The sequence below is a fragment of the Dicentrarchus labrax genome, unplaced genomic scaffold, assembly GCF_905237075.1.
Source record: "Dicentrarchus labrax unplaced genomic scaffold, dlabrax2021, whole genome shotgun sequence".
NCBI classification, from domain to species: Eukaryota; Metazoa; Chordata; class Actinopteri; family Moronidae; genus Dicentrarchus; species Dicentrarchus labrax.
The window spans coordinates 1,298,498-1,316,847 of NW_026136704.1; the positions used below are offsets into that span (position 1 = coordinate 1,298,498).

The 18,350-nt window shown below is 38.5% G+C and overlaps 3 protein-coding genes across 3 annotated transcripts; 1 reads left to right on the forward strand and 2 right to left on the reverse strand.

Moving 5' to 3' along the window:
* Positions 1 to 984: 984 nt before the first annotated feature.
* On the reverse strand, positions 985 to 2,881 carry LOC127362809 (olfactory receptor 2A14-like). Its single transcript, XM_051399055.1, has one exon. The coding sequence runs from the start codon at positions 2,287 to 2,289 to the stop codon at positions 1,333 to 1,335; it is 957 nt and encodes a 318-aa protein (XP_051255015.1). The 5' UTR covers positions 2,290 to 2,881; the 3' UTR covers positions 985 to 1,332.
* Positions 2,882 to 7,931: 5,050 nt separating this feature from the next.
* Positions 7,932 to 10,418, reverse strand: LOC127362803 (olfactory receptor 11A1-like). Its single transcript, XM_051399045.1, has one exon. The coding sequence runs from the start codon at positions 9,317 to 9,319 to the stop codon at positions 8,243 to 8,245; it is 1,077 nt and encodes a 358-aa protein (XP_051255005.1). The 5' UTR covers positions 9,320 to 10,418; the 3' UTR covers positions 7,932 to 8,242.
* Positions 10,419 to 11,546: 1,128 nt separating this feature from the next.
* Positions 11,547 to 12,806, forward strand: LOC127362810 (olfactory receptor 2A14-like). Its single transcript, XM_051399056.1, has one exon. The coding sequence runs from the start codon at positions 11,829 to 11,831 to the stop codon at positions 12,783 to 12,785; it is 957 nt and encodes a 318-aa protein (XP_051255016.1). The 5' UTR covers positions 11,547 to 11,828; the 3' UTR covers positions 12,786 to 12,806.
* Positions 12,807 to 18,350: the final 5,544 nt, after the last annotated feature.

Genomic DNA, 18,350 nt, shown 5'->3' on the forward strand with positions numbered 1-18,350 from the left:
AGAACGATCTGATAAGTATGACTTAAACCAGCTTAGTGTGGTTCCTTTAATGCCAATTTGATGCTCAAGTCTCTGTAAAAGAATATTATGGTCAATGGTGTCAAATGCAGCACTAAGATCTAATAATACAAGTACAGAGACAAGTCCATTGTCAGAAGCAGTCAGAAGGTCATTATTAACTTTAACCAGAGCTGTCTCTGTGCTGTGATGAACTCTAAATCCTGACTGAAAATCCTCAAATAAACTATTGTTATGTAGAAAGTCACACAACTCTTTGGCGACTACTTTCTCCAGAATCTTAGAGAGGAAGGGGAGGTTAGAAATCGGTCTTTAGTTGGCTAAAACCCCTGGGTCAAGAGTGGACTTTTTAAGAAGGGGTTTAATTACAGCTACTTTAAAGGACTGTGGAACATATCCTGATAATAAAGAAAGATTAATCATATCCAGTAAAGAAGTGCCAATTAAGGGAACAACTTCTTTAAGCAGCCTAGTTGGGATCGGGTCTAACAGACAGGTTGATGGCTTCGATGTAGAAATTATTGAAGTTAACTGATGAAGATCGATAGCAGAAAAACAGTTTAAATATATATCTAAGTTTACGTAAGTAAAAGTCCCTGAACTTGGAGAGCCACTGATAACTGTTGATGGCAGTTGGTGATTAATTTTCTCTCTAATAGTAATAATTTTATTATAGAAGAAGCTCATGAAGTCATTGCTACTTAAGTTTATGGGGATATGTGGCTCAATAGAGTTGTGACTCTCTGTCAGCCTGGCTACAGTGCTGAAGAGGAACCTAGGGTTATTCTTTTTTTCTTCCCTTAGTGCTGAATAATAGGCTCCTCTAGCATTACGGGGGGCCTTTCTATAGGTTTTAAGATTATCTTGCCAAATTGAGCGATATTCTTATAATTTGGAAGAGCGCCATTTCCTTTCAGATTTCCTAGCTTTTTGTTTTAACTGGCGGGTTTGGTGGTTGTACCAAGGTGCTAGTCTCCTATGTTTTAATAATTTCCTTTTTATAGGAGCGATAGAATCTAATGTTCTTCGTAGTGAGCCTGTAGCACTATCGACAAGATTATCAATTTCGGAGGGACTAAAGTTGTTATATGACTCTGTTATATTCAGACATGGCATTGAATTAAACACTGATGCAATCTTCTCCTTAAATTTAGCTACAGCACTGTCAGATAGACATTTGCTGGAACCCAATTTCAGGCAACATATTTCCACATCACTCAGTGACAGTAAACAGAACTTTTCTGTACTGTACTTTTTTAAAATAACCTTTTTAATTGAGGGCGAGATCTTACAAATAAACAAGTGACTGACCCTTTACATTGAATCTCTGTGACCAGTAAACATTTTAAAACAGCAGAGATTTTTACATGTATTTCGTATTTTGGACATTTGCATTCCATACATGATAGGATTCAGAAGTGGTTGCAGTACTGAAAAATATAACGACAAAATTATTCGTACAATCTTGGGAATACTGTCCTTATTAAATCTAGTCTGAACTATTTCAAAAAAACACCCAAAAGAAAAGTTTATGAGAGACACAAGGTGAGGTGTGCAGGTACTGACAGCTTTCTGTCTGGTCTGTCTGGAACCAGAAAAACAGATTTTGAGAATTTTCATGTAAGAGAAAAGGATTGGGAGCAGAGGGACTAAAATGGAGACAACAGTGGCAAAAAGTCCATAAATGTTGTTCACTTTGGTGTCAGAACATGCTAACTTAACAATGAGGTAGTTATGACAATACAAACTGTTTATGATGTTTCCACAAAGTGGCAAACGGATGTTTAGAGATAAAGTAATCAGAAATTTTATAAAAGAGTACAACCATACCAAAATAATTAAGATAAACACCTTGTTAAATGTCATACGTGTGTTATATTGTAGAGGATAACAGATAGCGAGATATCTGTCATAAGACATTACAGCTAAATTACAAAACTCTACATTAGCATATGTATAAAAACAGAAAATCTGAAGGTAACAAAATGAAGCAGGAACAGTGTGAATGTCAGAGAGAATCTGAATCAGAAGGAATGGAAACAACCCTGTACTACCATACAGTTCATTTACAAACAGGCTGCACAGAAATATGTACATAGGTTCATGTAAGCTTCTGTTCATACAGATAATCACAATGAGAGATGTATTAGCAAACATTATTACAAAGAACAACATTGCAGTTATCATAAAATATAAGTATTTCAAACTTCCAACAATCATATAAGCTTCAAGAATGAAATAAGACAACGTTGATAGAGTTGAATTTACCATAACTTTAACCAGAACTCTAACTTTAAATGACAAAACAACTACAGTATGCAAATGATGACAGAGTTTTCTTCTGATGATTCACTGCAAAATCCATTATTAAAATTATCAACAGGAATATTTAAAAAAGTATTCAAAACTCACCATCTCACTGAACATTTAAGTTAAATATGAAAATGACATGTTGATGTTATACAGCTCAACATTAGTTTACTGCTAAACTGCAGACTGCTGCAGTCACTTCTGACTGTGGGCTGCAACATCTGCAGCTTTTATACCTTTTCAGAACAGATGAATCCAACAGTCTCAGCTTATTATCATGGCCTTGTATCAGTTTGTTGTATCAAGAGTGTTTCCATTCTCAAGTAAGTTAAGCCACTGATGGCTGTAATGAATGCCCCTCATGCTTCTGTGTTATCCACCTAAGGTACCCCAACTAGCTGGGGTGGAAGGACTTGTTCTAGAGTTTACTGAAATTAAGGATTTGATCCTTAACCTTCAATCAGGCAGGAAGGCTGCAACCAGGATGGATAGTCCACAGGCTAGGCCTCCTACCCACCAGAATGGGACAAGGATTTCCTGTCTATGAGGGATTCCTGTAGTAAAGTTCCACCCTTACTTCCAGAGAGGGTTTTTCTGCACTCCCCTTCCAATTACAAACTGAGGAGCTGGGGGCCTTATTGTCTGTTATTCCAAAAGTTGTCTCATACCCAAAAAAGGCATTGAGTTTATTGGATTAACCCTGGACTCCCTTCAGATGCTGACCTCCCCAATGCTGCAGGGAGTAGATGCCATACTCCAGCTTCTCTCTTTCGAGAAGAACAAGTACAGCATTTCTCTCAGGCTGTTGGGTATGTTGACATCATTGATCTCAGTTATGCTGCTGGGCCTTTGCAGGTTTGGACCAATGGCCTCCACCTATGTGCAATGTTGCACAGAGCCAAGAGAGTCAGGCTATCCAACCAATTCCTCCTCGCATTGCGGTCATGGACGAACAGATATCCCCTCATACAGATACGGCACTGCAGAAGTGGATCTGTTTGCGTCAGAGTCCTCAACCCACTGCCCCCTTTTGTTTCTCACTGATGGAAACAACAGTTGTGTTGGGACAAGACTTTTAACAGGTCAGCTTATGACCCTCTATGCCTACAAGATGAGGAAAATAAGTTAGGGCCTTGGAGCATTATCTACAGGCAACTGATGGATTTCACAACTCTGATAGCCTGTTTATCTGCTATGGAGGCCCTAGCAAAGGGCAGGCCCTGTCTAAGCAGAAGCTTTGCAGGTGGGTTGTTGAGGTTTTATGAACTCTAGATGCAAATAATTCTGTTACAGTTTTTCTCAATTGTTAACACACAATTACTTGTATAGTACTTGAGACACAATGACCACATACTCAAAACACATTTTTTTCAAAACACTACACACAATTCTCTGCATTTGGCACAATTTTCATGAAGAAAATATCTTGTTTTCACAAGGTACACTGTCATTCAAAATTCTAAAGTTAATTGCCCTACTATGCACACTGACTCATCACATGGGCAAACACCTGTCACACAGTTTTACAATTAGCAATCGGAGCTTTACAGTTTTTTACAATTACTAAAATAAAAATGTCCACATAATTTGCGAAATTCTACTCCAAGTAGCAAAACACCTCCACAGATTTGCACAACATTACACACAATGTCTGCTTCACCCTTTTTGCAAAACATTACACACAGTGATTTGTGAAACTCTACACACATTTTCACACCTTAGACACAGATAAGGATTGTGAGGTTACTTCCTTGTCATTACAAAGCCCCAGATTGCCAATGACCACACTAATGAACAAATTGGATAATCACATCCACCAGGTGTGGAAGCACACATGTGCTAATTTGAAAACGCAGCACTCAGGGGTGCTTTAAAAGGCAGCAGGTGAGTTCACCTGTCTTCAACAAAAATGGAAGGAGCTAGAAGAAGAAGAAGAGTGAGAATGAGAGGGGGAGCTCAAAGAGGAGATGAAGGAGGTAGAGGAAGAGGAGAAGGAGGTAGAGTAGGAGGCCCAGGTAGAGGAAGAGGAGAAGAAGGAGGTAGAGGAAGAGGCCTAGGTAGAGGAAGAGGAGAAGAAGGAGGTAGAGGAAGAGGCCTAGGTAGAGGAAGAGGAGAAGAAGGACTTGAAGAGTTGATAAAACCTGAACAAATAAGACGAGGACCAAATTTGACTCAAGAAATCTGTGCAACACTTATTGACCATGTTATCAACCATGGACTGACACTGATGGAAGCTGGACAGAGTTCAACCAAATCTCAGCAGAAATACTGTTGCGTCAGTAATTCGGACATTTCATTGAGAAAACAGGTAAGCTAACCACACAGTACATTGAAACTGAAGCTTGCTGTACTTATCATCAATAGTGTTTACTGTGACATTTGACAGTAGGCTGCATGTGTATTTTTTTATATATTTTTTTTACATAGGATTGAGGGTCGAGGACACCAAGGTGGAAGGGGCCCTATGTTCACTCGTGCGCAAGAGGCCGCCATTGTGAACATGGTTTTGACCAATAATTGTATCAGGCTGTGAGAAATCCAAGCCAATATCATCAATGATGACCATATTTTCAATAACATTCAACGAGTGTCTCTGTCAACATTAGGTCGAATCCTCAAGAAAAATCAAATATACATGGAGCAACTGTATCGGGTACCATTTGACAGAAATTCAGAGAGTGAAACATCTGCGCAATGAGTATGTGGAGGTATATATTCATCTTACTATGGTGTGGTATTGTGCACTGCTCATAATGTTCTGGCACAAAAGATACTGTGCAATAGATATTGAATAGCATCCTATTGTCTTTTACTGTGTTTGAGAGAGTCTTGCAAATGGATGCTGAAGAAATTCAACATGAATTTATATATGTGGATGAGGCTGGATTTAACCTTGCGAAAACAAGAAGAGGGAGAAATGTAATTGGACACAGGGCAATCACCAATGTGCCAGGGCAGCCGGAGGGTAACATCACCCTTTGCGCTGCTATTACACAAAATGGGGTCCTCCACCACCATGCAAATCTGGGACCCTATAATGCAAATCTAATACTTGATAGAATTGGTTCCATGAGCACCCTGAATTTGAAGTCTTATACCTTCCCCCATACTCCCCCTTCCTGAATCCAATTTTTCAGCATGGCGGTGGAAGGTATACGACCTGCGGCCCTATAACCGTTTGCCCCTCATTCAGGCCATGGAGCAGGCCTGTGATCATATCGAAGCAGCTTCTGTGCAGGGGTGGATTCGTCACACGAGGCGATTCTTCCAACGGTGCCTTGCCAATGAAGACATAGCCTGTGATGTGGAGGAAATCTTAAGGCCTGATCCAGCCAGACGGAGAGATGATGAATAGTTACAGTATTCATGTTGCTTTTACATTAGTTTCTTCAGAGTCAAAGTGTATGTACTTTATGCAGTAATTTTTATTTGTCTACAGATTTTATTTGGTAAATGGTAAATGGACCTGTACTTGTATAGCATCTTTCTAGTCTTCCGACCACTCAAAGTGCTTTTACACTACGTGCCACATTCACCCTTTCACACACATTCACTCAGTGATGGCAAAGTCCATCGAACAGAAACTAACATTCATACACACTCACACACCGATGCACGGCATCGGGAGCAATTCGGGGTTCAGTATCTTGCTCAAGGATACTTCGACATGTATATTTCTTTCATTGATTTCATTGTTGGTTGATTACTGTAACTGATTATGGTAAGAAATACTGTAAGTATTGAAATAAATACTTGAAATATTCAGTCTGCAGCATCAGTGTTGTGCAGTGCTTGGTAAGTTTATAGTAGGCCTATTTGTGTACATTCTCCCTATAGCTCAAACTAATCATGAAGAATGGTGTGGGTTTGTCACTATTTTTTTTTTTTTTACATCTAAATTATCCCTTACATAACAACATCTGGCCAAAAATCTAGCACATGCTATTTCCTAAAATTAGTTTTTTTACAAATGTGTTTTTTATTTATCACAGCAGTGTGAAACTGGCTGCAATAGTGTCTGATCATTGAGGACTGTGTTGGTTAAATGAAAACTAATAGCATTTTCACAAATATGTGTATGTTTTGACTGGTGTGTCATTTTGCAAACAATCTAGGAATTATGCAAATTGAGTGTGGTGTTTGGATAATTGTGATTAAAATTGCGTGTAAACAATTGAAAAAAACTGTAGCATAAAAGGGCAACAGGTTAGGGTTAGATATAGCAGTTGATGCTTTTCATGGCTGGATTCGTCATGCTAGGCCATATTTCCCCCGCTGCTTGGCCAGGGAAAACATTGCTTGTGATATGGATGAGGTGCTGTGGCCAGACCCAAACAGAAGAGAGGATGCAGCATAGTTTTTTGTTTTGTTTTTTTACTGTAAAAAATGTAAATGTTTCTGTTTTGTATGTAGACCACTGTATGTGCAACTTTGTGTTGGTTGGTCGTTTTTGTGGGAACAATAAAATATATTTATTACCGTGTATTTGTGGGTTCTGAGTATAAAAACAATATTGTCAAAAATGTTCCAACACACTTATGTATGTACTGTCTGTAGTTAGTGTAACACTGAACAAAAAAAAGGCCTAAGTCATTATGATGAATGGAGAAGAAGTGTTTTCCATTCATCATAGTGTTTTACATTGAGCACATCAGTGTTCAACTGGTTCTTATAAATGTCTATTCATATGATGGTTTGTGTGTCATTTGAAAACAAAACACCATTTTGAGAAGAAATAACATTGTTTGAATGTAAAGTATCATATTGCAGGAGAATTGAGGGGTTTTGCCCACTGTGTGTGTGTGTTTGTGTGTAGAGTACGAGGCATGCTTTCAGAAAATGTGTGTAAACAATCGAGAAAAACTGTAAATGAAAACCAGAAGATTTTCAGCTCATGCCTTTTCCTAAATATTTGTTTTATTCTAGTAACTTCTAAGCTTCAGAAAACAAAGAATCAATGAAGACGCCACAGTGACTCATGCACACAGCCTCTCACTCACACTTGAGACTCAGTTTTGTATATTGACAATTGTCTGGGAGTTATTGTGGACTGAGATAGTTACAATAATGGTCAAGAATCTGTTCTATTAGACAACTTAAAACTCCAGAAAGGCTTCACAAACAGAGTCTGGATTGACATGAGCTTAGTTTGATCTTTATGCCATCATTCTTTAAAAAGGAAACAGCTGGACATTGTAGAAGGACTATGAGCAAACACTAAACAAACTTCTGTATCTGTCCATGCTGAAGTGTTGTCACAAAGTGGGGAGGGGAGGTCATCCTCAGCCCTCAGTGGACCAGTGAAACCAGTGCTGAGGTCTGCTCGGGCTGATTGGTCTCACTGGTTAACAGCTCTGACTGTAATTAGAGGGAATTAGCAATGTGAAGATGCCTCAGGGACAAACATGTCAACAGGCTGAAATTACCTTTGACCTAAAACTTTGTAAAGTGATCTAACCTTACCAGCACCAGCAGCCTCTGTGGGGTTTACATTAAATGAGAATAAACAGTTTGTGGCAAAGTTTTAATTCTCCCGTATCACTGTAGATTGCTTTGGAGTTTGAGAAGTTAGTGTCTTCAGAAGGAATCAGAACCAGGCCTCATTACAATCCACAGATTTTAATATTTAATTTATTTACCTTTTCATACATAAAGTTAACAGCAGACATCATTCAGTTTCAACACTAGTGGAGTCACAGGCATCCATTGTTTTTCCTTTCAGTCAACATGATGATGATGATGATGATGATGAAATTAAAGCTTAAAATCTCTTCTATTACAGCAGCTCCATTTGCAACATCACATAAATTAGGACAAGGAAGAAAGATAACATATCTAACATAACACCACAAACACTGAAGACAATATTCAAGGCCTATAAATGTGCATTTGATCTGGGATTAGGCTCCATATTTTAGGATTGACTACCACACTTTATAACAAAATTTAACAACAAACGTTTACATATGATGCAGATTTTGGACATATTCAGTCCATACATCAGAGGGTTAAAGAGTGGCTGGCATGTCAGAAAGTATAAGGATAAAACAATTTGCAACATACTGTACACACTTTTCATATCAAATCTGCTCTGTAATATTTCAAAACAAACACCAAATGAGAAGTTGAGCAAAGAAGCAACATGAGGTGTGCAGGTACTGAAAGCTTTTTGTCTGGTCTGTTTGGAACCAGAAAAACAAACTTGAAGGATCTTCATGTACGTGTAAAGAATTAAAATTAGAGGACCAAACACCGTGAGAAAGGTTATAATAAGTCCATAAATGTTATTTACTCTGGTTTCAGAGCAGGCCAGTTTCACAATGGAGTAGTTTAAACAGTAAACTTTGTTAATGATGTTCCCACACAGCTGTAAAGGAGCAATCAATGATATCAAAATAAAAATGGTAAAAAAAGAGTATAACCATGATAGAGCAATGAGCAAGAGAACCTTGTTATATGTCATTTGTGTGTTATATTGTAGAGGATAACAGATAGCAAGATATCTGTCATAAGACATGACAGCCAAGTTGGAAAATTCTACACACACATAAGAGTACACACAGAAAATCTGCAGGAAACAAAAGGGAACAGAAACAGTGTGAATGTCAGAGAGAATCTGAACCAGAAGCATTGGAAACAACCCTGTACTACCATACAGTTCATTTACAAACAGGCTGCACAGAAATATGTACATAGGTTCATGTAAGCTTCTGTTCATACAGATAATCACAATGAGCAAAAGATTGGCACAAATTATTAAAATATATAAGGACAGAATAATCATAAAATACAAATATTTAAATCCCCCAGTATCAAAGTAGGCACTTAGTGTGAAATATGAAACCTGTGTAGAGTTTATCATGATCCTCGTTTTGGCTTGTAAAGTAAACATAGCGCTGTTCAGTGCACAAATTGATGAAAAGAAATTACATTGTGAAACAGTTTTAGATAAGTTAAACTTTGCTTTTTCAACCTGTGCAAACAAAAACATCAACTACAAAACAAGATTCTTATTCCATTCACACAATAAACTAACTTTGAGAATTGTTACATTTTATTATAGATTTTGAAGTTTAAAGTTTAATTAGCTTAAAATATAAGATCTACTTACTGTAAATATATATTGTATAGGAAAACAGTCACAGATTCTCTAAACTTACCATTCACTAAATACAGTCCACATAAAGGTTGGCTACGAAATGACAATTTCATGACACAATATTGGCCTGTTCTACTGCAGTCAAACTGCCAAGTCCTCTAACTGAGCTGAAACTCTGCTTCCACTTCTTTTAAACTTCTATAACAGGGGACGCCCACAGCAGCAGTGTGACCTCGTTACCCAAGGACCTGCTGGTTGTTACTGAGTGATGTCAAGAATGTCAAATACTTCAATTTAAATAGAAGATTGATATGAAAAAGAATGGCTACTCGTACTCTAACCCTTTGGATCTTTCTATTCTTATCTTTATTTATTTATATTTTAAAAAGTACTTTATTTTTGTGTGATTTTCATATTTTATGCACCAATGCACCAAGACAAATTCCTTGTACGTGTAAAAACTTACTTGGCAAAAAACCTAATTCTGATTCTGAAGAGAGACAATAAAGATGCTTCTGTTTTGGTCAGTTACCCTAGCTAGCTTAGCTTTGCACACATTGGGAATTTAGGATAAAGCTTTGTATGAATTAATATGTATGTGGAAGTTAGACTTTACTCTGCTGGAGCCCACTAAGGCAACTTAAGGCAACAACCCCAGTTCCCCTAAGCAAGAGGGTGGACTAAGACAGAGAGTCAAAGACAGTTTGTGCTCTGTTAACCCATGTCAAACATTCTTTTTCTGCCAAAATGAAATTTCTCTCCTCTTTCTACAGTTACTATTATTACTATTGTCACTGCTCATTGTCCCCCATCGTTGTTGTCGTCGTCATCATCTTCTTCATGTTCATCATCATCAGTCACTACTATTAGTGTAGTTGTTGCTACTGTTGTTGCTGTGCACCTGTCTGTCTGTCTGTCTGTCTGTCTCTCTCTCTCTCTCTCTCTCTCTCTCTCTCACCCCAGCTGGTCGAGACAGACGACCACCCACCTAGAGCCGGAGGATCTGTCCTAGGTTTCTGCCTTTTAACAGGCAGTGTTTCCTTGCCCTTGTCTCCAAGGTCTTGCTCATGGTGGTACTGTTGGGTCTCTGTAAATAATGTTATAAAGAGTTCGGTCTAGACCTGCTCTATTTGAAAAGTGTCCTGAGATAACTTCTGTTATGAATTGGTGCTATACAAATAAAATTGAATTGAATTGAATTGAACATTGTCATAGTGAACATATTAACATTTAGCTGAATAAAGTGTGGACGGACTCACAGAACTGCTGTGGACTGTTAGGGTCAGATTTACTAAGAAAATTTTACTGTGCAAATGTGTGCTGCTGTTTTCATTGAGTCAGTGTTGAAAGTAGGCCGGTATGGTCTGGTACCTCATACCTCTAAAAGATTCAGTACTGGCAGTACCAGGAAGAGGGGACAGCAGCTGCCTGCTAAAACCCACATACGACCACCCGTCACAATCACTCTACTGGTCTACAGTCTACTTTGTAAACTAGCAAACTGCATTTTTGGAAGAAAACTTCCTATAAGCAATAAAATGTATCTCGATATGTGGTATAGTGTAGTTGATTATGATAATGAATGGTTTTAATTATAATGTAATAATCATACATGATGAAAATAGAATTTTGAATCATTTCAACTCTTTCAATTTAATTTTATAATCTGTTCTCACTTCCAACTCATTTACTCTAGCAGCAGGTCAGTGACTCTACAAACTATGATGCTGCACCTAGAGCGTCATTTCTGGATGTGTCTGTTTAATGCAATGTGTTGATGTGCTGTTGAAGTCAGGTGATGAAGAGCAGTAAAGTCTGCGTTTGGCAATTCAAAGTCTGCTCATATGCTCAGAGAGAGAACTGAAAAGCCACAAGCTAAATGCACTGCTGTACTGTGAGTTACATGATAGGTTTCTATCCAGCTTAAAGGGCCTGCAGCCTTCATATAACTGAACTGATGTGTAGGTTAACAGGCGAAGGAATGTCTCAGCTCATAAAGCAGCTTCAGGAATTTGGCACTGTAAGTGACGTACTGGGCCTTGATAATGAGCTGAGACTGTTGGATTCATCTGTTCTGAAAAGGTATAAAAGCTGCTGATGTCAGCAGTGACTGCAGCAGTCTGCAGTTAAGCAGTAAACTTATGCTGAGCTGTGTAACATCAACATGTCATTTACATATTTAGGGTCCTTAAATGTTCAGTGAAGGCTGTGAGATGGTGAGTTTAGAATATTTTTATATTGTTTTTTGACTGATTATTTCCACTGAAGCAGTGTTAGTAAGGTGTAAAATGATGTTTTTGCACAAAGCAGTTGATTTATTTTGGGGGTGAATAATCAGAAGAAAACTTTGTCATTGTTTGTAGTTGTTTTGTCATTTAAAGTTAGAGTTCTGGTTAAAGTTATGGTAAATTCAACTTTATCAACGTTGTCTTATTTCATTCTTGAAGCTTATATGATTGTTGGAAGTTTGAAATATTTATATTTTATGATAACAGCAATGTTGTTCTTTGTAATAATGTTTGCTAATACATCTCTCATTGTGATTATCTGTATGAACAGAAGCTTACATGAACCTATGTACATATTTCTGTGCAGCCTGTTTGTAAATGAACTGTATGGTAGTACAGGGTTGTTTCCATTCCTTCTGATTCAGATTCTCTCTGACATTCACACTGTTCCTGCTTCATTTTGTTTCCTGCAGATTTTCTGTTTGTATACTTATGTAAATGTAGAGTTTTGTAATTTAGCCGTCATGTCTTATGACAGATATCTCGCTATCTGTTATCCTCTACAATATAACACACGTATGACATTTAACAAGGTGTTTATCTTAATTATTTTGGTATGGTTGTACTCTTTTATAAAATTTCTGATTACTTTATCTTTAAACATCCGTTTGACACTTTGTGGAAACGTCATAAACAGTTTGTACTGCCGTAACTACCTTGTTGTTAAGTTGGCATGTTCTGACACCAAAGTGAACAACATTTATGGACTTTTTGCCACTGTTGTCTCCATTTTTGTCCCTCTGCTCCCAATCCTTTTCTCTTACATGAAAATTCTCAAAATCTGTTTTTCTGGTTCCAGACAGACCAGACAGAAAGCTGTCAGTACCTGCACACCTCACCTTGTGTCTCTCATAAACTTTTCTTTTGGCTGTGTGTTTGAAATAGTTCAGAGTAGATTTGATATGAGCAGTGTACCCAGTGTGCTACGAATCATTCTCTCACTGTACTTTGTGATACTTCAACCACTTCTGAATCCTATCATGTATGGAATGCAAATGTCCAAAATACGAAATACATGTAAAAATCTCTGCTTTTATAAAATGTCGACTGGTCACAGGGACACGGTATAAATAAAAGATTAGTAAATCCTTTATCTGTGTTTTACTTTCATTGAATGATGTGGAAATATGTGTATTGAAATAAAGTTCCATAAAAATTAGGAACAACAACAGTACGGCAATAGATCATTTGAGACAATCCAGGATTTTGTGGAATATTATCCATTAATGGCTCTTAACAATATAACTAAAAATATTAACTACAGGTTCAACTCATCTGCATACCATGTAAAGGCCAAAGCTCCACTAGCTGCAATAACACAGCAATCCCATTCACTGTAATGGAGAATGAGCTCAGTAAACAGTTTCCTGATGAGTTTCTGGTCTCAGTCTCTAGTTTCAGTCTTCTTCCATACAGCATGATGTTCATTTAGTAACTGATGGTCCCATTTAGAGTAAAACAGACCATAAAGCAGGGTATGCTTTAGGGCAGGGCTATCTTGTGATTGACAGCTCATTCTCAGTTAGTCCGTCCAGCTCAACCAAACTCAGATCAAACTGTCAAACAGTGCTGATCAGATATGGATCCAGATTCTGTTGTTGACTATTTCTCTCCTCAAATCTGTTCACAAACTAATTTTACTGTTTATCTGGAATACCAGATCCTGTGTGAGCAGGAGATACGCCATTGTTTCCAAACCAAGAGCAGCTAATGAGCATAGCACGGCTTCAGAACGGTTCTCCACAAACCAATGGGTGACGTCATGATAGGTTCACACTTGTTCTGACCTGCATCTACCACACTAACTTCTTCCCCGTATCTACAGGATTTGCCTTTGCCCTGTATCTATTGCACTGATCTCTGCCCTGTATCTGTCCTCTCCTCTGTAACTTGGACTCAAATGGACTCAATCAAATTTTTATTTTCTTTGAAAGACAGGGTGAGATTATCTGTGCAGGGTGCGTGGCCCTTTAACACAGAAATGGGTCATGAAGTGTCTATACAATGATCAGCCATAACGTTATGACCACCTGGGCACCCTACAGAGAGTCAGAGGTAATAGGTACCTGACTTCCCATGTCCCTGAATTAGACATTGAAGAGTTATACAGCTTATCCTCCAGCAGATATTTGGCCACATAGTCATAACAACTTTAGACAGGAAACACTTTTTTGTGATATTCTGATGTTTTTTACAAAGTGACTGAAAGAATATATAAATATATTTTTTTATATATAAAAAAAAGAAATCCTCCTCAGAAATGCTTCATCAAACTTTTGTGTAGACTTTCTTTAGGTGTTTATATCATTCAGTATCTGACCATCCTAAGGTGTGTTGTCACAGAGCGGTCTGAGGGGAGGTCATTATCGTCCTCAGGCCTCAGTGGACCAGTGAAACCAGTGCTGAGGTCTACTCCGGCTGATTGGTCTCACTGGTTAACAGCTCTGACTCTAATTTGCTTCAGAGGGAATTAGTGGAAACTGTGGCTAATGTGAAGATTCCTCAGGGACAAACATGTTGACAGGCTGAAATGACCTTTGACCTGAGGGACTTGTTACAGTGATGTAACTTTCCACAACACCAGCAGCCTCTGTGGGGTTACATTAACCGAGAATAAACAGTTTGTGGAAAAGTTTTCATTCTTCTAATCAAACTTTTGATGTTTTATTAGTTTGAGAACTTGACTGTAATGAAAGAGTTTTTCTTTAACAGGAACAGTAGGAAGTAGGTTCACTGTTCAAAGATATTTTTATCATGAAAACATTTAAACAAGTTCCTTATTAAACGCTCCCTCTGTAAACTTTACACTATATAATAATGTGCATTATTTTGGTAGTTTTCCTGCTATAGGAGATAATCAACCAGATTTCAGACTGAAATGTGTAATATACACACTGGTCCACGGTGTCAGAGTGTATATTTTGCCTCATTTGGCCGTGGAAGTGTCATGTTTTCATGAAGACACAGTTAAGTTAGATTTAGGAAAAGACTGTAAGTTATGTACCTGACAAGTTGATACAGACTTTTGGTTTCACTCAGGACTCAAACAGAGATCTCGTAGGTTCCTGTGTTTGTTTGACCCATCCATCCACCCTGACCTCCTCCCTATGTGGACTTTAGGCAACACGGTATCTTTTAGAGGATCGGCAGGTCTATTAGATGCTTCCTCAATCCAACAGTCGGCTTTGTAACACTTACTTTAAAGTCAAATTTAAACCTTCACAAATGGCCAGTAAAATGTTTTCTAGGATTTATTGAGTTGAGATAAGATTTATGTCTCAAATCCATCAAGCATGTTTTGATTTCACTGCACGAACGAAACCCCAGCCCTTAATGGACCACTGGGCTCTCCACAAGGACTCCATTATAAACTTCTCAGGAATCTGAACATCCATACTATATAATTATTACATGATGAAATCTAAAAATAGCTAGGAAATCTGAAAGGAAATGGCGCTCTTCCAAATTATCAGAATATCGCTCAATTTGGCAAGATAATCTTAAAACTTATAGAAAGGCCCTCCGTAATGCCAGAGGAGCCTATTACTCAGCACTAATAGAAGAAAATAAGAATAACCCTAGGTTCCTCTTCAGCACTGTAGCCAGGCTGACAGAGAGTCACAGCTCTATCGAGCCACATATCCCCATAAACTTAAGTAGCAATGACTTCATGAGCTTCTTCTATAATAGAATTATTACTATTAGAGAAAAAATTAATCACCAACTGCCATCAACAGTTATCAGTGGCTCTCCAAGTTCAGGGACTTCTGCCAATGTAAACTTAGATATATATTTAGACTGTTTTTCTGCTATCGATCTTCATCAGTTAACTTCAATCATTTCTTCATCGAAGCCATCAACCTGTCTATTAGACCCGATCCCAACTAGGCTGCTTAAAGAAGTTGTTCCCTTAATTGGCACTTCTTTACTGGATATGATTAATCTTTCTTTATTATCAGGATATGTACCACAGTCCTTTAAAGTAGCTGTAATTAAACCCCTTCTTAAAAAGTCCACTCTTGACCCAGGGGTTTTAGCCAACTATAGACCGATTTCTAACCTCCCCTTCCTCTCTAAGATTCTGGAGAAAGTAGTCGCCAAAGAGTTGTGTGACTTTCTACATAACAATAGTTTATTTGAGGATTTTCAGTCAGGATTTAGAGTTCATCATAGCACAGAGACAGCTCTGGTTAAAGTTAATAATGACCTTCTGACTGCTTCTGACAATGGACTTGTCTCTGTACTTGTATTATTAGATCTTAGTGCTGCATTTGACACCATTGACCATGATATTCTTTTACAGAGACTTGAGCATCAAATTGGCATTAAAGGAACTGCCCTAAGCTGGTTTAAGTCATACTTATCAGATCGTTCTCAGTTTGTACATGTTAACGATGAATCCTCCATAAATACTAAAGTTAGTCATGGACTTCCACAAGGTTCTGTACTTGGACCAATACTATTTACTTTATATATGCTCCCTTTAGGCAACATTATTAGGAATCACTCCATTAACTTTCACTGTTATGCAGATGATACGCAGTTATATCTATCAATCAAACCCAATGAAATTAATCAATTATCTAAATTACAAACATGTCTTAAGGACATAAAGTCCTGGATGACCTGCAATTTTCTGATGTTAAACTCAGAAAAAAACGAAATTCTTGTTCTTGGCCCCAAAAACCTTAGAGACTCATTGTCTAAAGATATAGTCACTCTAGATGGCATTAACTTGGCCTCTAGCACCACTGTCAGGAATCTTGGAGTTATCTTTGATCAGGATTTGTCATTTAACTCCCACATAAAGCAGACCTCTAGGACTGCCTTCTTTCATTTACGTAATATTAGAAAAATTACACACATACTATCACAGACAGATGCAGAAAAACTAATCCATGCATTTGTTACTTCAAGGCTGGATTACTGCAACTCTTTATTATCAGGTTGCCCCAATAAGTCCATTAAAACGCTCCAATTAATTCAGAACGCTGCAGCACGAGTACTGACAGGAACTAGAACAAGAGATCACATCTCTCCTGTACTAGCTTCTCTGCACTGGCTCCCTGTAAAATGTAGAATTGAATTTAAAACCCTCCTCCTCACCTATAAAGCTCTTCATGGTCAGGCCCCTTCATATCTTAAAGAGCTCATAGTACCCTATTACCCCACTAGAACATTACGTTCTCTGAATGAAGGGCTACTTGTGGTTCCTATAGTCTCTAAAAGTAGAACAGGAGCCAGAGCCTTCAGTTACCAAGCTCCTCTCCTGTGGAACCAGCTTCCAGTTGTGGTTCGGGAGGCAGACACCCTCTCCACATTCAAGAGTAGGCTTAAGACATTCCTCTTTGATAAAGATTATAGTTAGGGCTGGATCAGGTGAGTCCTGAACCATCCCTTAGTTATGCTGCTATAGGCCTAGACTATCGGGGGATTTCCCATGGTGCACTGAGCTCCTCTCTTCCTCTCTCTTTCTGCACTCATTCATGTCCCATTAATGCATGTTACTAACTCCACTTCTTCCCCGGAGTTCTTGTGCTTTCTCGTCTCGCAGGTTCTCATGGATCCTGGTGGAGCCTCCTGCCATGGTCCTGCTTGACTGCCATTGCCAATACTGTTGTTGCTGTGCACCTGTCTGTCTGTCTGTCTCTCGCTCTCTCTCTCTGCCTCTCTCTCTCTCTCTCTCTCTCTCTCTCTCTCTCTCTCACCCCAACTGGTCGAGACAGACGACCACCCACCTAGAGCCGGAGGATCTGTCCTAGGTTTCTGCCTTTTAACAGGCAGTTTTTCCTTGCCCTTGTCGCCAAGTGCTTGCTCATGGTGGTACTGTTGGGTCTCTGTAATTAATGTTAAAGAGCTCGGTCTAGACCTGCTCTATTTGAAAAGTGTCCTGAGATAACTTCTGTTATGAATTGGCGCTATACAAATAAAATTGAATTGAATTGAATTAAATAATTAAAAACTTATCAAACAGTTATGTGAAAGATGGATAAGTGGGATCTGTAATGTAACACAAAAACAGAGCCTGAAGATAAAACTACATCAATCACGACACAAGATAAACATAAAGCACTAGGGGGCCCGTTAGCTCAGTGGGTAGAGCTGGCAACCCATGTACTGAGGCTGAGTCCTTGCTGCAGTGGCCCAGTGTTCGAATCCGACCTACGGTCCTTTGCTGCGTGTCATCCCCTCTCTCTCTCTGCCCCCCTTTCCTGTCTATCTTCAGCTATATCTATCATAAAGGCAATAAAAGCCCCAAATAATAGTTTAAAAAAAAACAAACTAAAGTACTAGATGACTGTCACACAAATATCTAAAACAATGGACAAGAGACCTAGCTATGCACATTTATCCTGAGAACTGTTTATGTTTAATAATCAAATCCTGGAAAATTTGGTGAGACTGCTGTGGTCGACTCTGGCCTGTATGGAGTTTTAATTGTCCTTGACCTTGGTTTTGTCTTAATCAGTCTGAAGAACTTTGTTGGCGTCAGTCAGACTGAGTTGAATAATCTATTTGTCAAACAGGTCCTTCTCTGTAATACTTGGATCTGCCTGATCTGATCCTCTTGTGGTTCCCCAAGGATCTATTTTGGGTCTTGTTACCGTTTACATGCTACCCCTGGGGAACATCAT